Consider the following 25,086-nt stretch of genomic DNA (forward strand, 5'->3'; position numbering starts at 1 on the left):
CATTTCAGGAGCTTTAATTCTTTCTCATTAAAGCTGATGGTGTCTGACCAATCACCCCACTCTGTCCTTCTTATTATTTTTCCAAATTTTGGTCACATCTTTGTTTTGAAAAATAATGACTGTTAAAGTTTTCAGGGCAGGAGCATTTTGTTTTGTTAGCAAAGAATAAGTCTCTGGTTAATCTGTAAAAGATTATCTGAATCAGAGGAAGTGTGGGAAACATATGGACAATCTCATCTCTCCCTCATTAGGAGATAAAGTGTCCATGCTCCTCATTTCCATCCTAGCATTGGAGATAACAGCTTTGCCTTCCTGCTGGATATCGTGTCAAACAGATCCAGATTGGAAACAAAGGTCTCTCCCCTGATACGGGAACGAGGAGCAGGATCCGCATGTTTTTATATTAAACCCCAGTGTGAAATAATAATAAACTGACCCTTTTGTACCTTCTTGTGTTGTTTAGGCACCTTTTGTATTTTCTGTGAGGAATTGTGTCACCAAGGCAGACCTGCCATGGGGACACCGGCCTGGCTGGCACTGAGCAGGAGTGGGAGCATCTCAACATCCCTGAGCTCCATCCCAGGAAGGATTGCTTGAGTCCAACCATAAAGGAGGAGGAGGTTGGCTCAAAAAATAAAACATGTAAGTCCCAAAAGTGAAATTCATATGGAAATGCAAAATGCACCAGGTGAAACAACAGACTCTTATTTACTTTGGCATTTTTTCCCTTTCAAAAGGTAGATCCCAAACAAGTGATGCTACTAAAGACATTCTATTCTTTACCTTTTTTTTGTCTTTTCGTTTTTTACTAAATGCATCCAGGTATAAAATAAAAGATAGATTTAAGAAGTTTTCAGATTGTCAGGCCTAGGACTTTATTTAATTTTCTTTTTCAATCCTACTTGTTATCATCCCAGTGCCTGGCATAGATCCATGGAACTTCCCCCCTTCCCTGCCTTTCACAGCCTCCCTGGCTTCCAGAGCAATGGCACATTCCTGCCCGCAGCGGTGCAGCCAAATCAAATATTAGCTCCTGGGAACGTTCCTGATTTCTCTCATGTCCCCTGGGCGAGGCTCTGGGCTGGCCGCAGTGCGGTGCCCGCGATGCTGTGGCACATTCAGGGCGCTGCCCGCAGCACTGCCAGCCCAGAGCGGGGTGCAGTGGGGGCTGCACCTCCTGCACGCCTCCTGCCACCTCAGCACACAGGTGGCATCTCCAAACGCCCTGTACAACCAGCATTCGGGCACTTGGATCCCATCTCCAAACCCACCATCGCAGATCGGAGCTGCCCAGCTCTGGGGGGCACTGCCTGTCCCCTAAATGACAGAGCTCACAGCCACATTTAGAAACAAAGAAATTCTTCAGGGAAAAACCACAGCCAGCTACCTACTAGCTGCTCTCAATATTTAACCCAAAGCACAGCTACTGCTGGGCAGGAAACGCTGCTCTGGTGAAAGCTGTGGAGTTTTACCAAAGCATCCCTTTTGCCTCCAGAGGATTTGTGCATCTGTGACCCAAAACAGCTACGTTTAAAAGTTTTCTGCTGTCAAACTGCCAAGGGGCACAAGTAGAAGAACAAGGTGAGTCTGCCTTCACACAAAACACAGTAATTCCAGACATGGAGATGTTTCCAAAGGACAGCAATAATGCACAGCCTTTCAAACAGCCCCACACTGTATAACCCAGCCATGCTCCAGCATGGGCACAGACCAGCAGGCAGTGGCAGGGAGCAACAGTCCCCTCCTGCCAAGGAAGGACATGAAAATTACATTTCAAAGTCTGGCTTCAATTCTACGTGGCCATGGAGGGTTATTGCTACTTGGCCTATGCCCACACTGAAATATTACAGTATAAGGAGCGAGACAGATGTGACTACGTGACCCCCACGTTTTTAGCCAGATGACAAGGATGCTGTATTCTCCCACGTTTTAGCGAGCCCTGGCCCCAGCAGCGGCCAGCTCCAGCCTGGCACCGCTTGCCAGCACCCTGTGGGTACTTGCACGGCGGTGTCAGGGTCACAGCCCTTCACCGGCTCCGGCAAAGCCGAATCCGCGCCGCTGCCCTCCAAGAACGCCGGGCTCGGGCGCCAGGAGGGAGGCGCCGTTCCTGCCCTGCCCGGGGCCCGGCCAGGGGCGGTGCGGGGCCGAGCCCCGCCGGAGGGGCACGGTGGGCAGCGGGAGCACGGCACGGAGGCAAAGCAAAGCGCGGCCGGCGGCTCTGCGGCACCTGGCAGGAGGGCGCGGTGTCGCCAGGCTGCCCGCAGACGGCCGGGGCCGGGAACGCCCTGCCCAGGAGCGCCGCGGGGCCGGGGCCGGGCACCCAGCGTGTGCCCGCCGCGGCTTCCCACAGCGAGGGGCGCTCCCGCGGTGCCGGGGCACCGGAGCTCCGCTCCGAGGCTCAGCGCGAACGCTCGGACCCAGCCGGTCCCGGCGAGCGGGCTCCGGGCTGGGAGCGGCCGCAGGACCCGCCCTGCCCCGTTCGGGGCGCAGCCTGGCCGGAGCCGGGCCGCGCATCGCTGCCCTGGCCCCGGGCACCCGGGGATGTGCTCAGAGCCCGGAGCTGCCCGCCGGGACAGGACGGACCGCAGCCTCCCAGCGCGACAGCCGCTCGGCTTGGCTCGGGGCATGCTGGCCACAAAGAGGATGCTCAGGTGCGTGGGACAGCCCAGACCCTCCATGTCCCTGCCTGGGTGAAGGCCCTGCCTTTTTGACACATTTTCATGAGATCCCTAAAGGTTTCCTCCAGCCTTGCAAACACTCCAATCAATCTGTCTTTCTGTCTCTTCAGGAAACCACAGTCCCCAATTTCTCGAGAAGACTGTGCTAATTCACACGGGTCTAGTTGAGACCTACTTTCAGACACATCCTCTGCTATGAGACACCCTCCAAACAAGCATTTTATTGCACGTTTTCCCAGCCTGAGGAATTAACCAATACAGATAAAGTATTTTGGGGAGGGCACTGGGTTCACAGCACACGAGAGGCCACATTACTTCACTGGAACAGCTTCTCTGGCTGGCAGCCCTCACCTGGATGCACCAGCCCCATCCTGTCAGGCCCAAAGCAAAATAATCCGAATGAAAATATAGGAAGATGACAAGAGTGTTGTTTCTGTCTTGTTCTCATCAAGGCCGAGTCAAAGAAGACAATTTCAGGGTTTTCTTCTGTAATCATACGTTGCTCAAGAACTGCCAACAGGATGATGGGCCCCCAGTTAACCAGAGCACGGTGACAAGCACAGACCCAGAGAGAACAGACTGAACACACCACACACTTGTCTCTGACACAAACCAGGAACTTCCATGATCTGCTTTTCTATGACACAACTGTTCACAGAGCACCCATCCCCTTTGTCAGTGTCCAGGCTCCTGGCCCTATTCCAGTGGGACACAGCCCTTCCACAGCCTGCCATGCCACGGACAGAAAACCTGAGCAGTGCCCAGTACAGACCAATTGGTGCAGTGGGCATGCTGGGATGCAGGGTGACAGCCCCTGGGCCAGGGTTAATGATCAGCTCATTCTGTAAACACCAGCTGGTTTCTCTAACTCGGTACTTGGAGTTGTATTATTTCTAATTAAGTAGTGACTATAGCTACGTGTCATAAAAATCAGATTGCAAGTAATTAATCATTACATCATATTTTAATTGCTTTTTTTTTACTGAAAAAGGCATCCTTTGTCTCTTGTGCTTTTGAAAAGTATATAAAGAAAAAGATGAAAGATACTATTACAGCAGGAGAGGAAAATAAATAAGTGTCACATCCAGACAGTGAGTGCATTCAACAGATTTACAGTCTGCATGTTACAGGCATGAACCACAAACTTGCTTTAAAATAAGATGTAAGGAGCCCAAGGAATCAAAATCAAGTCTATCATGCTCAGAAATACTTTTGGAGAAACTTACATTCAATGCTATCAGTACAACAGGCTGAATCACTGTAATGAGAGGCAGCAGCTTTAAGAAAAACTGATTTCTCTGATATAATTCAATATAGGAATAATGTAGCTAAGAGGAACCATTTAACTCTGTTTATTTTTATCTTTTTCTGTGTAAAGCAATACTAGGTACTACATAGACTGGTCCGAAAAGCATTTTAGGAGGCAAGCAGGCTTATTCTTCCTCTCACAGGCAGCAGGTCTCGAAAAGCTGCTTTCATAAATATGGCAAAAGTCACACCAAACCCCTTGGAAGTTTGTATGTCACAGCAAGCAGAGGAACTGTTAATGAGAACAGGATAATTGTAACTAAACATTAATTCCTCTGTATTTATTTTGGTACAAGGTCAATTCTGATGTTATTTCTTCCCTTGCCAAGTTACACCAAACACTGCCCAAAGGTGTTGCAGGCAGGAGAAAACAAAGACTGAATTAATCTCTGATGGGAACAGGAAAAGTCATTTCAGGATCCTTTGAGGTTACTACTGAAATCCTTCTAGGAAATAACAGAAATCAAAGCAGAGGAGAGAGCATCTGCTCATCAGCTCCAGCTCCAGGCACGGATGAGGATGAAGGAGGTGCAGGTCCTGAGGGAAGGCAGGGGTGGGGCTGGGACAGGCACGTGGGGTCACAGCCTCCTCCTGAGACACAACCAAACCCTGCATCCAAAGGGCCTTTCTGAAACCAAGCCATCAAAAGCATCCTGTGACACTTCCCTCAATGAAGCAAAATGAGCAGCATGAAGCAGCACCATTTTGTAATGACTGCCCTGAAATGCACAACAGCTAATTAAAAGGAAATAAGAAAAAACACCCTGAAAGACAAATGGGCACTGAAAGTAATTTGCTCCCAGGGATCAGGGAAAGCTTATTTCTCTGTGACAGAACTATAGACACAAACCTCAGCGAAGCCAGCATTTCCTAGGGCAGTCAATAGCTAAAACATTCCCTGCAAAAATATTGGGTTGAAATACACAGAAACTAGAATATCCCCATACACCATAAAGAAAAATAAACATTAGGGTGATGAAGTACTTCCTCTCCTGTCAAAAATGTATTGCTAGATATAAAATCATGGCAATTGAACCTCATACATGAGGTTTTTAAATCCAGGCCTCTGTAGAAATGTGCTCTAACAGGATGATGTTTGTTTTCCCTGGCTGCTGCTCACCCTGGAGAGCCCCCAGCCATTGTGCTCCTGCAGGAGGAGGATTTCCGCTAGTAAACCTGCCAGGGGAGCACAACCAGGCATCCCAGGGGCTGCATTTCTTTAGGAGAATGGAAAACCCCTCGAGTGCCAGGAGCTGTTCAATGACAAAGGAGATGTGAGCAGCCCAAGGTCCACCAGGTGAAGTCATGTTTGCTTTGAGCTTTTCCATAGGCTGATCAGGGGAAAGGAGATGTGGGGACTGTCTAAAGAACAAAAGAGAAAGTCCCAGTTGCTTTTAAAGCTACCATTCCAAGGATGGAGGGAGCCCCTTGGAGCACTCACAGAGCCCCAGCCGTGTGCCAGGCCAGCTGAAGACAGAAGTGCTGTGTGTCCCTGCTCTGTGTCCCTGCTGTGTGTCCCTGCTCTGTGTCCCTGCTGTGTGTCCCTGCTGTGTGTCCCTGCTCTGTGTGTCCCTGCTCTGTGTGTCCCTGCTGTGTGTGTCCCTGCTCTGTGTCCCTGCTCTGTGTGTCCCTGCTGTGTGTCCCTGCTCTGTGTGTCCCTGCTCTGTGTGTCCCTGCTGTGTGTCCCTGCTCTGTGTGTCCCTGCTCTGTGTGTCCCTGCTCTGTGTCCCTGCTCTGTGTCCCTGCTCTGTGTGTCCCTGCTCTGTGTCCCTGCTGTGTGTCCCTGCTCTGTGTGTCCCTGCTGTGTGTCCCTGCTCTGTGTGTCCCTGCTCTGTGTGTCCCTGCTCTGTGTGTCCCTGCTGTGTGTCCCTGCTCTGTGTGTCCCTGCTCTGTGTGTCCCTGCTCTGTGTCCCTGCTCTGTGTGTCCCTGCTCTGTGTGTCCCTGCTGTGTGTCCCTGCTGTGTGTCCCTGCTCTGTGTGTCCCTGCTCTGTGTGTCCCTGCTCTGTGTGTCCCTGCTCTGTGTCCCTGCTCTGTGTCCCTGCTCTGTGTGTCCCTGCTCTGTGTCCCTGCTCTGTGTGTCCCTGCTGTGTGTCCCTGCTGTGTGTCCCTGCTCTGTGTGTCCCTGCTCTGTGTGTCCCTGCTGTGTGTCCCTGCTCTGTGTGTCCCTGCTCTGTGTGTCCCTGCTCTGTGTGTCCCTGCTCTGTGTGTCCCTGCTGTGTGTCCCTGCTCTGTGTGTCCCTGCTCTGTGTGTCCCTGCTGTGTGTCCCTGCTCTGTGTGTCCCTGCTCTGTGTGTCCCTGCTGTGTGTCCCTGCTCTGTGTGTCCCTGCTCTGTGTGTCCCTGCTCTGTGTGTCCCTGCTCTGTGTGTCCCTGCTCTGTGTCCCTGCTCTGTGTGTCCCTGCTCTGTGTCCCTGCTGTGTGTCCCTGCTCTGTGTGTCCCTGCTCTGTGTGTCCCTGCTCTGTGTGTCCCTGCAGAGCCTGGGGCAGCTCCAGGCAGGTGCCTGGGCTTACAGCTGCCCCTTGTACCTCCATTTACAGGGACATTTCCCAGTGGTTTCCCTTGTAACCCAGCTCAAAGGATTGGTGTTTTTGCACGTTGCCTCTCAGTTACCACACCTGCAGAAGCCTCCCTTCACCGCTCCTGCCCCAGCACAGAGCAGTTCCCCTCACATTGCTGCACGTTTCCCATAAACCAAACTGGGTCCCTTTCCTTCTCTACAGGAGCTCCTGATCCCATCTGACTGTCCCAGCACAGCCCCACACCACAGTGCACATACAAGCTCTCTCTCCAGCAGATCACACAACCAGGCTTCCCCAAGAAGTGCCACATTCTGCAGTAATTTTTTCTGTTGTAACTTTAGTTATAAAAGACTTTTGAGAACTGTCACCTCATTCTTACCTGTTCAGCTTGCTCCTTCCTTGTGGCACCCACCAGCACAGCACACAGACAGCACAGGATCCTTCTGCAGGCAGGGAAGCAGCACCACAGCTCCTATTTAACCCTTTGGGCCCCACATCCTGTCTGATGAGCTCCTGGGGCTGGTGGGACCCATTGCCTCCTCTGGCTCATCAGCACTGCCCGCTGCTCTGGCCCTCACCTGGGCAGAGGACACTCCCCGGCCTGTGCCCAGCCCTGCATCACCTGGCTGGGTGGGCTAACAGCTCCCTGTTCCCCCCAGGGTGCTTGGAGAGCTGGGCTGTGCCAGGCTCAGCCCCCACCCTTCCCATCAGAAAGAAGGAATTGGGCCAGCAGCAAGTGGGCTGTGTCTGCCCCTGAACAGCATTCACCAAACAGGGCAGGCCTCTGGGAAGGAAAAAGAATTCCTAAGACCAGGCCTTGGAGCAGCCAAAAGCACAGGATTTATTTCAAAAAGCAGCAGGCAAACTGCTGGATTGCTTTATTTATCAAATAACCTCATTGCTTCATCTGGACGGTTGTGAGCCCTTCCATCCTGTGACTCTTATGTGGCTGTGTCAGGAAGTGAGGCAAGAGTGCACGAATGAACAAAGCAGCACTTAAATGTTCCACTTCACTTATGTGGGTCAAAATCTCGATAAGACACAGAAAACTGAAAGGAAAATGAGTCTTGCAGGCACCTTGCTGTGGCATCAGATCCCTGCAGTGCTCTGCCCCAGGTGTTGGTGTGCTCGGCTCAGACCCTGATGCTGCTGGTCCAAAATCTGCTTGAACAAACAGGTGAAGCTCCAGGTGTTTCCATGAGCGTGCCTGCACACCTGGGTGCTGCCCAGAGACCTCGGGGGCTGCTGAGCTGCCCTCACCTCACCACCAAAGGACAGACTGCCCAGAGGGTGAAGCTCCTCCTGGCTCCAGGAAGACTATTTTTAGCTCATGTATTTTTAGAAAGTAAAAACCAAATTGAAACCAAGCAGAAGTCAGCTGAATTAGTATCTTCATTACTGTCAACATGAGCAGTTAAACTCTGAATTGCCAGTGTGGCAGTGACATGGTCAGGACCCCTCTGCTGGTGCCAGCTCCTTGCAGGTGTCCAGGGCAGCCAGGCAGCCACCCCTCCCACAGCACTGCTCTGAATCCACAGCCCCTGTGTGGGCAGCCTTGCTCTTCTGGAGACATGCTCTTATAAATCATTATTAAAACACTGCAGAGCAGCAGCTGCTGTGGCACGGAGCACTGCAGAGAGCTGGGGCAAGGAGCAGAGGCAGCTGACCACAGAGCTGCACTGCCTGCAGCGGAGGGCAAAAGGTGATGGGAACAAGGGCAAACCCAGGAAATTCCCTCTAAATGTCAGGAACAGCGCGGTAGGACATTTCACACATTCCGAGCTGCAGAGGACCTGAGGTTTGGTAGGGTTTGGAATGAACAAGAAATAGATCCATGTGTTTTTCTCGTGGGTGTGGAGCTGGTTGTGAATGCCCCCCAAGGACAGGCTCCTGCAGCTCACACCTAAAGGGGAGACTGAAGCCAGCCCAGTGTCCTGGCCTGTGTGTGCCTGGGAAAGTGGCTCAGGGCTGCAGGGAGAGCCAGGGGCAGCCCCAGCCCCTCGCCCTGCCCTCACCCTCTTCCCAGGAACAGTTATTTTTAGGTCACTTACCGCCACTAAAACATACTTGGACTGTTTTCAGGCTGACTCACAGCTGAATTCCTGTTCTGGAGGCATTTTCAGTCCACACCCAAAATTAGGAAAGACAAAACAAAATGAAACCAAAAAAGCCCTGTCTGAATCAGAACCAAAGCCCATGCCCAGCTGTGCTGATGCCAGTGCCTGCAGCCCAATGTGGCTCTGCCTGGGGGAACCTGCACCCACCTTGGTCCTGCTTAGCCCAGCTCAGGTGAACCAGGTAGTGCTTTGGAGCTTTATTAATTGAAATTTCTCCATGTACCACTCAGGAGCAGAGGAATTAGGCAGAGAGGAACATGCATGTGAAGCTTGAACATAGGGGTTTATATTCTCTTTTTTATCACAATTTTAATTGCAAAACCAGCAGCATCACAGTTAATTGTGTAAAGATCAGAAGTTTCACTCATTAGTTTAGGTAAGTGGAAGTCATGGAGACTTTAGAGATTGCCACTAAATCAAAGGTACAAACCAGGGCTGTCCCAGAAGGGGGAAGGAGCAGAGCCCAGTAGGTTTTTGAGTGCCTCTGAGGTGCTGGGGCTCTGTGTGGAGCAGGGATCAGGCAGGGACCGGCTCCTCATTAGCTCCTGGTTCATTAGTGCAACTGCTAATAAAGTTTGAACTCTGAGGTCTGAATTCTGCTTCAGGCTATAGATTCCACAGGCACTTATAGACAGCTATAATGAGGATAGGTAGCTGCACGCCCTGGTAAGTGGCTGTGTGAGTGCCCATGTGAGTGTGCCTGGCTGTCCTGGTGACCTATGAGGGCACGTTTTGTCCCAGCCCAGGCCCACGTTATGGCTCACAAAGCAGCTGTCTGAGAGCAGTGTGCTTTCCCTCAGAGAGCTGGCTTGATGGCCTTTTGATGACAGTATCAATGGGCTGTGGGTACCCCACTGCTGTCCTGCTGGGACGGGGCAGAGCATCCCTCCTGGCGTGCTGCAGGCAGCTCAGCAGAAATCTCCTGTACAATGAGGTGACAGGTGCATTTAGAGGAACACAATCAGCTCATACCTATTCTATTGCATAAATAAAGTTATCTAAAACAATGGCACATTGCTGAATGCTCTCTCTCAGAGACTTTCCTCCCAGACCTCTCCCACCACAAGGGGACTGCTCACTCATTCACTTCCCAGTGGTTGTCAGCCTGCCCAGGAGCTGTCTTGTTTTGGCCATCAGCATCTCTCTGAAGTGGTCACCCATCAGGAAATAAAAAACGGGATTGATGGCACTATTTAGAAAGGCAAAGGGTCTGGTGATGATGTAAATGGTGCTGATGACTCCCTTTGTGCACTCAGAGACGTTCAGGGCCGGAATTCGGGAGGCGATCCGGACGTTGCGCATGACGTGGTAGGGAGTAAAGAGCAGGGAGAAGATCACCACGGTGAGGATCACCAGGGTCAGGGGCTTCTCCAGGGTCAGGGCAGAGTGGATCTGCTCGCTCCTGTTCTGGAGAAAACGAACCATCTTCACATAGAAGCAGCACATGGTCAGCAGGGGAATGAGGAAGCCAAAGACGGTCAGGACCATGCTGTAGACGAGGTTTGTCACGGGGTCTCCAGAGCTCGCATAGTCAAGACACTTGTAGTTATTGTCAGGTGTTATAGGCTCCAGGAAATGCAGCAGAGGCAGCAGCTCCAGGATCACCCCGATCCATACAGCAATGGACACCATAACAGCTGTGCTCCTCTTCTGCAGGATGTGGTCCCTGAAGGGGTGTTTCATCAGCATGTACCGGTCAACGCTGATAACCATGAGGAAGAGGATGCTGCTGTACAGGTTGGCGTGCAGCAGGAATCTGTTGCTGTGGCACAGGATGCTCTCCTTTGCCCACTGATCTTTGGAGTAGCTGTTCACCAGATTTGGCAGAGTGCACAGAAATAGCAAATCTGATATGGATAAATTGAACAGGTAGATGTTGCCGCTTTTCCATTTTTTCAGGCAGAAAACATAGCCAAACACCACGATGGTGTTTCCAATGGCACCTATAATGAACTCAAGGCTGTACATGGTGGAGAGATAATACTTTTCCAGTACTCTGTTTGTCAGAAAATAGTCACTGGTCTCATTCACAGCCTGGAAAATCAAAAGAAACAAAATAAACACCAAACCCAAGTAAAAGATCATAGCACAGTTATTGTTATATCATTGCTGTAATCAGTGAATGCAGCCTGCAATTTCCTTCCAGCCCACAGGATAAGTAGATATGTGACCTCAAACGTCTCTCACACACAGGACTGGTACTTGCAGACACTGATCACAGTTACAGAAGGAGATGAAAACTCTCCTGAGCAAAGACCTGTGTGAGGAACTCAAGTGGGAGCATCACCTGAATGAAGGCATCAGTCACAGCGTTCCAGCTTGGCCAAAGCCAGGGCAGTGCCAGGGGCCAGGAAAGTGAAACCAGCCCGTGGGTGCCCTGTCAGAGCCTCGTGGAGTCATCTGCCCCTGTTACCCAACACCAGTCCCGTGGGTCCTGCCTTGTCACTGCAGCAGAGGTTTGCTGACAGGGCTGCTGAGGGACGAAGGCAGCAGCACTGCTCAGAACTGGCTGGGGAGCCAGGAGAGATGTGTTTGGTAAATTAACCCAGCCCTTAATCGAGCACTTTGTGAGCTGGGCTGGAAACTGGGTACCAGAACTGCATGGAGGATGGAGCACATCTCCTGTGCATTCTGCCAAAGCTTCCTTCAAAGCTGCACCACACATGAACTTGCTTTCTTTCTAAAGGCTGGTTAAAAAAAAATGCTTTCATCTTCAGGGAAGGAAATAGAGCAGGATCTCAAGTGTTTACTCCTCTCCCTCCTCAGCAAAGCCACCTGTCCCTGCCACAGGACACATACAGCTTTTAGTGAGAGCCTTGGATAAAGTGTCAGCAAACAACTGGAAAGCAGGGAAAACCAAATGCCAGAAACTGGGACATAGATCAAAACTGAACCCAAGCTAAGGTTAAGCATTTCCAAAGGTGTTTTGGTGTCAAGAACTTGTTCACAGGTCTCTGTCCTCAAAGCAGAGATCAGCTGTGTTTCATTTCGAAGGGAGATCATGAGGCAGAGCAAAAGCTCCATAAAGCCATTTCCATCAAGTCTCAACACTTGCTTCTGTGCCCCCCAGGAGACAGAAATGCTACAGAGAGCCCTTGCTCTGCTCAGACCTCACCTGCTGCTCCTGCTGAGCCCTGTCTGCTCGGTTCTTGAGGAGAAACTCAACACCTTAGTGAGGTTCTAAGTCTAGAAAGCACATCACAGACATCAGCAATTTAAATAGCAACAATAATTGAAAGTGCGGTATAGACAGATGCATTAATTTAGCAAGTTGTTAGGAAAGGATGATGGATCAGTTTTAAGGTAAGAAGGAAGAGCAGCCAGAGCCCACTCAGGAATGTGGACCGGCAGAGTGCCCGTGGTGGAGCCTTACCATGGCCGGGGCCGGTGCTGCCTCGCCGCGGGTCCGGCCGAGCTGAGCGAGCCGGGGCAGCCCCGCCGCCTCTCATTCAATCATTAACGAGGCAGGGCAAGGCGGGATCTGTGGGGCTGAGCTGCGAGGGCACTTCCCCTTCACAGGAGCCCGCGGGGAGCCAGCGGGGCCGCCCGAGGACCGGGCACCCCCTGCTCCCGTGCCATGCCTGGGACCGCCAGGGGCTGCCGGAGGGCAGAGCCGGGGGAAGCGGAGCTCCAGCTCCTCACACAGCAGCACATCCCCGCTCCACTGCTCCCTGCTTTACTGCCAGCGCTATATAAATTATTGGCAAAGACAAAAATACAATGATGCTGCTAATGCAGAGTGACCACACCCCACAGCGACTGATTCCACCCCCTGGGCGAATAGTTCCACCCCTCTGCCACGGGCAGGGACACTTCCACTGGAGCAGGCTGCTTCAAGGCCCATTCAACCTGGCCTTGAGCATCCTCAGGTATGGGGCAGCCACAGCTTCTCCACCTTTCCCTCCCCTTTATTGTGATGTACTTCACAGTTAGCGAACATTAACCCTATTAATACATATAAAAGGCTATTGTAGCTTTTCTCTGCGGACAAGGCCAAATAATCAGCTCATATTTAGCCATTACAGAAGGTGATTTGAAATTTCCCCCATGGCTAATAACCAACACTGGCTTCTCATTTACCAGCTTTTAAATATCTTGTTCATTCAGGCAACTGCTGTAGCACTGAGGGATAAAATAGGGCTGAAGAAATGGAGCATTTCTTCCTTCCTGCTGCAGTAACTCCTCAGAAAACTGGTGAGGGAGCAAGAAATGTTCATTTCATAGGTTTAGATTGGTCCCTGCTTTACAGCTCAGTGACCATTGCCTCAGCTGGTTGTACTCCTAAGCAGTTTTCTATCCCCTGGTTATTTTGAGGCTGTCCCAGTCGCACATGCTGGCAGTCCATTGCCTTTCAGCAGCCCTGTCCATAAGGAGCACCTGAGCTGGGCTCTCACAGCAGGCTCTATGTGCTGGCACTGCAGGCCTGCAGCTCCCAGTGCTCCTGGCAGGGCAGGCTGGGGTCCTGCTGGCCTCTGCTGGGGCTGAGCACCCCAGGAGCAATCAACCAACACTGCCAGAAATACCAGAAACACAAGAGCACTGTCCAGTTCTGGGGTTTGGGGCTTTGGTGGTGGTTTGTTGGGGAATTTTTGGGTTTTTTAACCGGTGTAGTACTGCAACAAAAAGTTAAGGATTCTTAAGAAAAGGGTGATGGGGAAGCCCAGATTGGTGGGGATATTTTGAGGATGCTTCATTTCCTCCTTGACTCACCTGCAGGCATGAACCCCCTCTGTTCATACAGCTCCCACTGCACCCTGTGGTAGGAGAGTCTGTGGTCAGTCTCCCTGTACTTGGGCATCCTTGGAGGTTTGATCTCTGCACCCAGAGCTGGCTCCAAACAGGGTTGTGAACCCACCATGGCGAGGCTGAGCTTTGTCCTTGACTGTCAACCACCAAACCCCATCCTTCCTTCAAGGGGAGGCTTTTGGAGATGTACCAAAGCCTTCCCTTGTGGTGGTTTGTCTTGTTTTTGGTGTGGATAAATGGGTTGCTTACTGCAGCTCCAGCCTCTCCTGCCAGCAACATCAATAGTGCAGCTTTCACTGTCTCATTTTGTGCCTCTCCAGGCATTTCCAGTCCCAAAAGTCTATTTTAGGAACCTAAACAAAAACATACAGCCCAATCAATCATGAGTCCATAGGTGCTGGTGCTTAAAAGCCATTTACTTCTGGTTCCAAGAGCACCCTATAAAAACACAGTAGGTTGGCAATTTTTGACTGGCATTGTTTCTTAGAACATAAATTTTTCTCCTGCCTTACAGGCAGGCATTGAGTGTCCCTGATGCCACGATGGAGGAAGCACAGTATTATTGGTGGCAGTGTGGACAGGGGGGATGGCCCAGGTTTGCTCCAGCTGAGCTGGCTCAGGCTCCTCCAGCAGCCCTGAGGGGAGGCAAAGCCAACTGAGGCCAACACTTCAGCCCAGTGCTGCCCTAACAGCAACATCCCAGTGCTGTGGGGCAGGAGAGCCACCAAAGCCACTCTGGCCCACAGCAGGGCTGAGGGACGTGATGTGGGCACGTCCCCTCCAAACCCAAACCACAGCCATCCTCCGTGAGCACTCTCTTCAGCAAGGTTATCTTCCTGGAAACCCCAGCTGGGCTCATTCCACTGGCATTTACAACCCAGAAGTGCCCATCCCATGGAACATTCTGTGGATGTGACCCTAAAACTGTACAGAAAATCAAACCAAAGGTGTTAATGAGCAAAACCCCGAAGCCCAACTTCCTCAAGAACACTAAGAGGCTGTTAATTAATCCCAAATGTGGGAGCAATAAAAGTGCAGTGGAGCTGTCTGTGGCAGCAGAGGAGCCCAGGCCGCGGTGAGTGCTGGGCTGTGCTGGCAGCGCTGCAGGGAGACCCCAGGAATAACTCCCAAACCCCTGGGACTGGGCACACCAGTGCAGACGTGCCTCCAGAGGGTGTGCAAAGGGGCAAGGACAGACCTACCCAAGCACTGCTGCTTCCCTCCTGCACAGCCCAGCCCAGCAGCTCCCCAGCCCCAGCAGGAGCGAGGGCAGAGCTGGAACTGGGGCTGTCTGCAGCTGCAGCACAGCTGCCTCTGCTCCCGATGGATGGGACACCCGAGGGACAGGACACTGCTCTGGAATCAAAAACGAGTTTAATGTTTATGTTCATCTGAATAAAGATGGAAAGCAGCAATCATCCCTTACACATGCCATCTGAACAGGCCGCACGCAGTCAGGAAAATAAGCCAGAATTATTGAAGATTCAGTATCTTTTATGCAAAAGAAAAGCAGGATACATGAAGTACCTGCCCAGTGGCTGATTTACTTAAACCAACAGTCAACCCTTGTATTCATGCTTCAGTCAAAAGTTTTAGGGTTTATATTTAACACACAAAACAATTACACAGAGGTTATTTGTTCCACACAGCCAGCTGAACTATGTTTCTTTTCCAAGCCTATAAAATCTCTAAGCTAATTGTACTTTTAAGAAATCATATGTGAAATCTGATAAAAAATTTCAAGGACAGTTAGAACACCTGGTGCAAAACTTAACAGATAAGTAGAGCACAGACCATGCAGCAGTGTTATCCTAAGTCTGGGACCTTCACAGCTTCCTTTTTCCAGTGAATATCCAGTGCTGGTTTGATTCTCTAATTCCTGCTAGTGCAAGGATTAAAGAATGGAAGTAGGAGTAAGATATGTGCTTTAAAAAAAAAAAAAAGGCAACACAACAAAAACCCCAAATAAACAAACCCCCCAAAAGAAACAAACAAGCAAAGCCCAAAACACTTGCACAATTTTTAGCCATCCCACTGGGTTTCCAAGCACTTCCCAAGCCGTGCAGGGCAGGAGCAGCAGCCCCAGCCCAGCCTGCGACGGGCAGGTCCCTGCAGCTGCCCCGAGCCTCCTGCAGCTCCCGGGGCTTCCCTTCAGGCCAGCAGCCCTGGCAGCAGCGGGGCCCTGCTGCCACATCCCACGGAGCCAAAGGGGACAGGAAGAAACAGCCCTGAGCACGTCCCGTGTGCCCACAGCCACCTGGCCCTCGGGCACACACCCTGCACTGAAGATGCGATAGGAAGAAAGAAGCAGCAACAGAGACAAGACACCAGAGCCCGGAGGCTGCAGGGCCAGAGGAGGAACCCGGGGCAGTCCTGGCGGTCTGGGGGCTTGAGGTTCGGATGGTAGCACTGGAGGAACGTGTGGGTTGGGATCAGACTGATTTCCTGCCACACAAGGTGGGAAACGCTCCAGCCCCAGCACCGGCGGTCACGGCCAAAATCCAGCCCAGCTCCAGTCACTCCTGGGCACGCGAGGGCCTGACTTGGGCTCACAGGTTCTCCTTCAGCCAGTCCACGCAGGTGTTGAAGAGCCGCTGGCCCACGGCCAGCTCCAGCGGCCAGGCCAGGAAGGTCATGGCGCCGTGGAAGGCGTCCTTGGCGTGGTGGTGCGTGACGGGCACGCCGGCGGCGCGCAGCCGGGCCGCGTACATGGCGCCGTCGTCCCGCAGCACGTCGTGCTCGCAGGTCAGCACGAAGGCCGGGGGCAGGCGGCGCAGCCGGGCCTCGGATGCCAGCAGCGGGCACGCACGCGGGTCCAGCAGCCCCGGGAAGCGCCGCGCCGGCCCCGCGGCGCCCAGGGCCGGGCCCCGGTAGGTGTGAGCCCCCCGCATGGCGGCGGGCAGCCAGCGGCTCCAGTCGACCAGCGGCAGCAGGGGCCCGGCCTCGGGCGGCACGTGGCGGTTGGAGGCCATGGCCGCCCGCAGAGCGGGGTCGGCGCTCAGGTACTCGCTCCAGAACCGCACCATCAGCGCGCGCGACAGCAGCGGCTTGTGCGCGTTGTCGCGGTACGACGGCAGGTCCAGGTCCAGCGCCTGCAGGGCTGGGTAGATCAGAACTTGAGCTCTGAGCTTGGTTTTGACTTCAGGGTCCTCCGACAGCTGCAAAAAAAACCAGAACCCGTTGCAAAGAATCAGTAAAGGTGTCGATTCTCCCACGCTGACAGATCATCTGAGGTGGAGAATGAAAACACGCACTTTGCAACGTGAGCAAAATAAGATTATCAATAAAACCAGGATAAAGAAAGTCTGAATCTATAGGCAGGCTATCTAAAACAGCACACTGTAATAAAAATTCTCAAACATCAAATGTAATCTCTTTTTATTTCTTATATTGAAGGATAATGATTTTTGGGAAATACTCTTTCTGAAATTTTGATGCTTTCTGAGGTATTGACAGAAGATTTTTCTATAGCTACTGAAAATTTCTATTCTTACATCACGAAACTTTCAGGTTTCTTATCGTTTCAGGGTCTCCTTATCGTTTCAAACAATTTAGAGCATGCTCATCTATTTGGTTTTTAACCCTGAGATGTTGCAACTCAAGCAATCACAATTCTGTGCATTTTAGAGATGTAACAAATAAAATGTGACGAATTGAACATTGACATTTCTTATATGTCAACCTTTTCCCCTCTTCACTAATAAATTTTCCATTTTCTCCCTCATTTTATGCCTTCAGCATCCGCAGCAAATTCACCACCATTCCCAGGGTTTCGTTACAGCCCAAACAGCTTCTCGAGAGAGCAACAACATCGTGCTGACTATTTAATAAAGCTGAAGGAGAAGTGCAAAAGGCACCAGACTGTATGCTCAGACACCACAAAATTTAGTGAGGGTTTTTTTGTTTGCTTGTTTTCCCTGCTATTTGCATCTTTATGAGTCACATAGTTAAAATTCCCTTTGCAAACATCATACCTAAACCAGACAACACGAGCTTAAGGTTAGAGTGATGTAAGGCCCGACTGGAGGGCAGAGAGCCTTTTTTAGGGGACAGATGTCTGGATATCATAAAGCTCCTGTGATGGCACTGGGTGGCTCAGGCACAGCTGCCTGCCTGGTCCCCAGAGCCCTGTGACAACCCTGCAGGCTGTGACATCCTGACAGACCACGAGAGCAGTGTGTGCTGCGAGCTGAGCTTTCCTTAGTGGTTGTGAGACTACACAAACACTGATTTTGAGCTGCAAACCGTTTGTGTTGTACCTGTTGTGCCACAGCTGCAGCCAGGTTGCCCCCGGCGCTGTCCCCGGCCACGCAGACCCGCGCAGGGTCCACCCCGTACTGGGACAGGACCTTGCTCTGCAGGAAGAACTTGGTCACCAGGTACACGTCTTCAAACTGGGCAGGGAAACGGTGTGGAGGGGCCAACCTGTAGCTGGGGGAGGCAGGAGAAGTGTGTTAGTACCTGCTGTTAATAAAGAGAAGGGCTTGCTCGCATCTCCCTGTTGGGGAATGTTTGTTTCCATGCCCAGAGAAGTGGGAACTCTCTGTCCCAGGGCACCCACTTTATTACCCACCCATCTCCATAAAGCCAAAGTAGCCACCAACCACAATTCTCTGTCACCCTGGCAGCCTCTGCTCACAAATGTGTATAAGTCAGCAGGAAAGCATGCAATCAAATACAGAAACATTGAAAAATCAGGTTAATTGAAACAGATTCATTTACTCCAAGCCCTCATCCCATCTGGACAGAGAAGAGCTCTTACTTGACTGACACCACGACAGCATTCAGCTCGTTTGAAATCCGCCGTGACATGAGATCGTAGCCATGCATGCCTGGAATGGAAGCCCAGTGTGTGTGAGAATGGGCACACACACACACACGCCCCACAAAGCAAGAGGCAGCTCCTGGCAGGGCTGTGAGATCTGTGGCACAGACCCAGCAGCGATGTGCAGGGCTCACCTGCGTCTCCCAGGCACCAGCCGCCGCCGTGGAAGAAGAGCACGGCCCTCCTGAGCCCTCCAGGTGGCCTCTTGGGCAGGTACAGGCGCACGGGGACCCCTCTGAGCTCTGTGTCTGTCACAGTGACGTTCTCGTCGGACGTGGGAGCCACCAGCTCCACAGTCGTGATCAGTCTCAGGCCCTCCATGTAGTTCATCAGCCCCAGCAGCTCAGCCGCCTCCGACTGCAGCACAAGACAGGGGAAGCTGTTTCCAGGCAGCCTATTCACTCTCAGGCTGAATTCCCCTGCAGCCCTTTGATGCTCTGTGCAGGTGTGTGAAGCTGCTGTGGCAGTCACACAAACAGGCCAGAGCAGAGTGCCTCCACCTGAGCCTGGCAGTGCCAGGAGCGCTCCTGGCACGTGCCCACACTGCCACCAGCTGCCCAGCAAGGCCAGAGCCCAGCCACAGCCAGGGCTGCTGCTCCGTGCCACACTCAGACTCCTGCTTGGTGTTCATGTGGGTCACCTCTGCAGCCCAGGGTCCAGCCCAGTGAGCCACCAGCACCAGCACGGGCATTGTCCCACAGAGAGTCCCCCTGGCCTGCTGCTGGCACCAGCGTGGCATGGGCACAGCCCAGGGAGCACACTGCAGAGCCACCCACAGCCCCTTCACTGCTGCTGGCACCAGCATGGCATGGGCACAGCCCAGGGAGCACAGTGCAGAGCCACCCACAGCCCCTGCACTGCTGCCAGCACCAGTGGGCACAGACAGCCCAGGGAGCACAGTGCAGAGCCACCCACAGACCCAGCACCAGCATGGCATGGGCACAGCCCAGGGAGCACAGTGCAGAGCCACCCACAGCCACCCACAGCCCCTGCACTGCTGCTGGCACCAGCATGGCATGGGGACAGCCATAGGAGCACAGTGCAGAGCCACCCACAGACACAGCACTGCTGCTGGCACCAGTGGGCACAGACAGCCCAGGGAGCACAGTGCAGAGCCACCCACAGCCACCCACAGACCCAGCACTGCTGCCAGCACCAGCACCTGGGCACCTCCACCAGCACCCCAGCAATGGGACGTGCCCCTCTTCCCACCCTAGCCTCACCACACCACAACTGAAGGAATAAGAAATAAAGCCAAGCTCTTACATGTTCTCTGAAAGTGAAAACAGATGAAATTTAGAGCAGGTTTGATTTTTAAAAGGAAGAAAATAGCCAAGCCTGGTGCAGAACCTGTTTGGAGTTTGGTGTCCCAGAGAAGCTTTATTGTCCCCAGGAAGAATGTGGAACCCCCACACTGACAGGTTATCTGCTGATAGGTGTAACCTCTGGCCTTTCCACTGTGATAGTGGAAGCCATACAGTCTGACCCTGCCTGGTGTATTTTTTTTCCTTCAAATTGTATTTAAATCGACTGTTTCATCACCATCTACATATAACCAGGTTTTGAGCAACTTGGTCTAGTGGAAGGTGCCTCTGACCTTGGCAGGAGGGTGGAATGAGATGAAATTTAAGATCTTTTCCAACCCAAACCAGTCTGGGATTCTGGGATTCCATGCTATAACCTTCTTTTTCAGGAGCTGGAATAGCACAGAGCTCAGCCCTTGACAGGGATTGTCAGCACATTTTTGAGTCACCTCTCTCCGAAGGCTTGGAGCGGGTGATGCCGGGGGAGCCCTGCCAATCCCAGAGTGCTGGAATTGGGAGGGAGATGAGTGGGCAGGCCCTGGCACACGGCAGAGGGAAGCACAGGTCCTTGCCATCAGCTCCATGAAAACAAACAAACACACATGCCCGTGCCAGAATTGCCCTTTTAGCCACCACATTGACACAGTTTACATAAACATGTCTCAGTTGTTGCTTTTCCCCCAAGGATTAACATCTTGAAAAAACAAATATCTCAGTCAAAGTGAGTCCTGCTGTGACTCCAACGAGCTTGTGAAAGCCCCGTGGTGGGAGGAATTCCCTGAGCCCCAGCACTGAGGGTTTCCAGAGCTCTCAGAGCTGTTTTCCACAAGTGGACAATTTACATTGTGGAAAACCACTGGGCTGCTGCCTGGGTTTCCAGGCCATTATCAATGAAAGGAAATGGTGCCCTCATCTGAAAATCCTCATTGTCCCAGTGTGAGATTATTGGGCCTTATGGAGCAACAGGAAAGCCTGCCACTCTGGGGCTGGGATCCCTGTGCTTTGGAAAGCATTTTCCTTGTGCACAAGCACTTTCCTTGTGCTTTGGAAAGCATTTCCCCAGTCCCCACAGCAAGGACAGACCCAAACCCTGTGCAGGGGAAGGGAGCCTGGCTGTGCCCTGGCAGGGGCAGTGCCACAGGGCTCCAGAGGGGCAGTGCTTGGGATGAGGGAGCAGTGCTTGGGATGCTCCCCATCACCCCGGCAGGGCAGCTCGTGAGCAGGGCCCAGTCTGGCTCTCTGCTTCCACAGAGCTGGGCTGAGGAGGGGGCAGCTCTGGGGGGATGTCACACAACGGCAGCAAAAACATCCTGCTGTGTTTTGTACCTTCTCCAGGCATTTACAGGGCACTTCCTGAAATACCTGAGGGATTTTGGGGCTCAAACACCACAGCAAGTGGCAGGTGCGCTCTCAGAGGCTGTTCCCCAGCTTGTCAGCACACGGACACAGGACATGAACATCAACAGGCCAGGGAGAGTTCCCAGCCTCCCTGCTGCAAAGAGGGGGCACTGAGGGCCTCTGAGCTCACCCAGCAGGGCTGGGGGCTCCCCAGGAGCCCCCACAACAGGGCATGGAGATGTGCCCAGCTGTGGGCTCGTGGCACACCCTTTTGGGAGCCCAGAGAGAATTCTACTGCCCAGGAACGCTCGAGGGTGGCACTTTGGCCCCTTTGTTCAAACCAACATCAGGGAGTCAGAGAGACTGCACCAGGGCCCCCTCTGAAACACAGCCCTGCCCCAGGTGAGCTCGAGTCACTGCCCAGTAACTGCAGGGCCATTCAGGATACATTTGGGACAATTTAGGGCCACCTGACTCTGATTTGCACCAGTGCAGCTCCAGGGGGGCTGTGGCTGTGCCCTTCCCTTGGGATTATGGTTTCACAGGAGATGAGAGCCCGGTTACAAAACGCCTGCCCAGAGCCCCGCTGAGCCCAGGCAGGCAGGACAGCAGCAGCAGACACAGCCCCACCTTCCAGGGAGATCACACCACTCCTGTGCCAGTGTCCTGCTGAGGGACAGCGTGACCTGGCGATGGGCTGCCCGTGCCCGCCCGCCCTGCAGGCTCCCTCCAGCAGGGGATTTGGCAGGGGAAGCAGCAAGGCAGCGCACCAACACCGCTGACCACAGCTCCTTCCCTTCTCACCACTCATCTTCCACCGCCTCAGCCCCCGAAATCAAAACAGGAGTCCCTGACACACACCAAAAAACTCCTCATGCTCCCTCTTCCTGCAGACTGGACAGCCCTGAAAAGCACGCCCTGCCAGCAGGGGCTGTCTCACACAGAGATGTTGTTTTGTGTGGTTTTCAGGCCTTTTTGCCAGTGGATTTCCATGAAGCCACAGAAATCAATAGAATGTGAGAGCTGCTGTAGTGTTCCCTCCCCGGACAGCCAGCGCTGGAGGGGGAGCTGGGCACAGGAGCCAGGGGTGATTCAGGCAGCAGGGCTGGAGCTGCACAGCCCTGCAAAGCGAGACAAGCCTGTCTGTGCTTGTTGATCCAGTCACATCCCACGTCCCATTCGTTACTCTGAGCGGCCCTTTCTCAAGGCTGCAAGACCAAACCTTTCCTACATTTCTTTCTATCACAGTCAGTTCAGAGCTCCATTCAGCGACTCTGCCCTCGGGTCCGTGCAGCACCGTCCCCGTGTGACACACGCAGCACACACAGAATACATACACACACACACACAGAGCGCACACACACACACAGAGCACACACACAGAGCACACACACACAGAGCACACACACACACACCATGCACACACACACACAGAGCACACACACACAGAGCACACACACACACACACACAGAGCACACACACACACACACAGAGCACACACACACACACACACACAGAGCACACACACACACACAGAATACATACACACACACACAGAGCACACACAGACACAGAGCACACACACACACACACAGAGCACACACACACAGAGCACACACACACAGAGCACACACACACACACACAGAGCACACATACACACACAGAGCACACACACACAGAGCACACACAGAGCACACACACACAGCACACACACACAGAGTACACACACACACCATGCACACACACACACACAGAGCACACACACAGAGCACACACACACACACAGAGCACACACACACACACACAGAGCACACACACACACACACCATGCACACACACACACACAGAGCACACACACACACACAGAGCACACACACACACACACAGAGCACACAGAGCACACACACACACACACAGAGCACACACACACACACCATGCACACACACACAGAGCGCACACACACACACACACAGCACACACACACACACACAGAGCACACAGAGCACACACACACACACACAGAGCACACACACACACACCATGCACACACACACAGAGCGCACACACACACACACACAGAGCACACACACACACACACAGAGCACACACAGCACACACACACACCATGCACACACACACACACACACACAGCACACACACACACACAGCACACACACACACACAGAGCACACACACACACACAGAGCACACACAGAGCACACACACACAGCACACACACACACCATGCACACACGCACAGAGCACACACACACGCACAGAGCACACACACACACACAGAGCACACACACACAGAGCACACACACACACACACACACACACAGAGCACACACACACAGAGCGCACACACACACACACACCATGCACACACACACAGAGAGCACACACACACACACACACAGAGCACACACACACAGAGCGCACACACACACACACACACCATGCACACACACACACACACAGAGCACACACACACCATGCACACACACACACACACACACACCATGCACACACACACAGAGCACACACAGCACACACACAGAGCACACACACACCATGCACACACACACACACACACACACCCACACCGTGCCGTGTCCCCGAGCCCACAGAACCCCCCTGCCCTGCCCCACGGCTCACCAGGTGCCCCAGGGCCCTGAGGGCAGCCGAGGCGAGCATCACGGTGCCGGGCTGGGCCAGCTCCTGCGGCAGCGGGCTGTAGATGTAGTAGCCGAGGAGGGCGGTGAGGAGGCACAGGCACAGCAGCCGGGCCCCCATCCTCGCAGGATCCTCTCTGGCGCTGCCGGAGCGGCTCTCCCCCTCTCACCGCCTCCCGGCGAGCCAGCGCAGGGCAAAGTTAATCGCGTGTTTTGCTTGGGTCCCGGCCAGGAGGTGATTTCTTGTCGTATCACCCGGGGCAGAGGTTACTCCACTGTGCAGCTTCCAAAACAACAGGTTTCACCAGCAGGGCATGCAGCCGCCGGGAGCAGCCGAGCCGGCCAGTCCTGCTCCGAGCCCCGCATTGAATCTCGCACTGAACCCCGCACCGAGCCCCGCATTGAGCCCCGCACCAAACCCCGCACCGAACCCCGAACTGAGGCCCGCTCCGAACCTCCACTGCCCGCCCCTCTCCGAACCCCACATTGAACCCCGCACCGAGCCCCGCATTGAACCCCGCACCGAGCCCCGCATTGAGCCCCGCACCAAACCCCGCTCCGAACCCCGAACTGAGCCCCGCTCCGAACCCCGCATTGAACCCCGCACCGAGCCCCGTCACCTGCCCCAGTGCCCCGAGACAGGCAGCGGAGGGAGCCGCTCCGCAGCCGCTCGGGAGCCGCTCGGGAGCCGCTCGGGAGCCGCTCGGGAGCCGCTCGGGAGCCGCTCGGGAGCCGCTCGGGAGCCGCTCGGGAGCCGCGGTGGCCGCGCGGTGACGCCCGGGTGCAGGCAGCCCTGTCGGGTGTCCCGGGGCACCGAGCTGCCGCTCTGCGAGGCAGGAACTCGAGCAGAGCCTGGGACACAGCGGTTTTACCTTTTCAGATTGAAATGTAGGTGATTTCTTTGGCTAAAGTTCCACCAGCAGCAAATCAGCGCAGCCTCGTGCTCTCTGGCTGAGCAGCCTGTGGGGTGCAGCAGCCTTTGGAGGAGCAGAGCAGGAACGTCACAGAAAGCTGAGAGCTGAACCATGTGCCACCTGCCCAAACACAGATGAAGATTGGCCCTTAGTCAGACTTTCAGACATTTAAGTTCTGCCACCTCCAAACTATTCAAATACTTTAAAAATCCATCCGGGCTCTCTCTCCTCAGTCCTTCTGCAGCAAATAGCCAGTGAAAGCCCAATGTTCTTCACCCCACTCCCACAAAACCAAGAGAGAACACAGCTCCATGGCCACTCCACCTGCCCTGCAGTGCCAGGGCAGGGCACAGGTGAGCCCACTCTGGCACAGGTGAGGGTGGCCTGGCCCTGGGTCCCAGCACTGACATGTGTACACGCAGGGCTGGGCACAGAGCAGCAAACCCATCTCCTCTTTTGCACAGCTCAGGTCCTTTGTCAGAGGCTGGGAGGTAAAACATAGGTAAAGAAGCCAGATCTCAGGTGGCATGGGAAGATAAGGCACAGCTGATGATGGGGCATGCAGGACAAAGCCCTCTCCTGCCCTGTCCCTCCCAGGAGAACAGGAGTTCCCACGACAGCTCTGGCACAGGCAAACAGCACAGAGGAAGAGGAGGCC

General features: G+C 53.5%; 2 protein-coding genes across 2 annotated transcripts; both read right to left on the bottom strand.

Annotated features, from left to right (window-relative positions):
- Window positions 1-9,706: 9,706 nt before the first annotated feature.
- SUCNR1 (succinate receptor 1) lies at window positions 9,707-13,421 on the bottom strand. The gene is made up of 3 exons (XM_036388867.1): window positions 13,334-13,421; window positions 11,997-12,067; window positions 9,707-10,657 (listed from the first exon to the last, which is right to left on the bottom strand). Exons 1-3 carry the CDS (start codon window positions 13,419-13,421, stop codon window positions 9,707-9,709), a joined length of 1,110 nt encoding a protein of 369 aa, XP_036244760.1.
- Window positions 13,422-15,918: 2,497 nt separating this feature from the next.
- AADAC (arylacetamide deacetylase) lies at window positions 15,919-23,635 on the bottom strand. Its single transcript, XM_036389064.1, has 5 exons — window positions 23,498-23,635; window positions 18,329-18,551; window positions 18,132-18,201; window positions 17,629-17,800; window positions 15,919-16,527 (listed from the first exon to the last, which is right to left on the bottom strand). Exons 1-5 carry the CDS (start codon window positions 23,633-23,635, stop codon window positions 15,919-15,921), a joined length of 1,212 nt encoding a protein of 403 aa, XP_036244957.1.
- Between the last annotated feature and the right edge of the window lie 1,451 nt (window positions 23,636-25,086).

Source organism: Molothrus ater, chromosome 10 (assembly GCF_012460135.2).
Source record: "Molothrus ater isolate BHLD 08-10-18 breed brown headed cowbird chromosome 10, BPBGC_Mater_1.1, whole genome shotgun sequence".
Lineage (NCBI taxonomy): Eukaryota > Metazoa > Chordata > Aves > Passeriformes > Icteridae > Molothrus > Molothrus ater.

Bases quoted from the DNA above. Each gene is read 5' to 3' on its own strand.
- AADAC (XM_036389064.1), bottom strand. From the start codon at position 23,635: ATGGGGGCCCGGCTGCTGTGCCTGTGCCTCCTCACCGCCCTCCTCGGC. The intron at 18,202-18,328 runs GTGAGCCCTGCA...CTTCCATTCCAG, and splicing joins CTGGTGCCTGGGAGACGCAG to GCATGCATGGCTACGATCTC. The intron at 16,528-17,628 runs GTACAACACAAA...TTTTTTTTGCAG, and splicing joins CTGCAGCTGTGGCACAACAG to CTGTCGGAGGACCCTGAAGT.
- SUCNR1 (XM_036388867.1), bottom strand. From the start codon at position 13,421: ATGCCCAAGTACAGGGAGACTGACCACAGACTCTCCTACCACAGGGTG. The intron at 12,068-13,333 runs GTGAGTCAAGGA...TGATTGAATGAG, and splicing joins GAGGGGGTTCATGCCTGCAG to AGGCGGCGGGGCTGCCCCGG. The intron at 10,658-11,996 runs GTAAGGCTCCAC...TTGATTTTCCAG, and splicing joins CAGCACCGGCCCCGGCCATG to GCTGTGAATGAGACCAGTGA.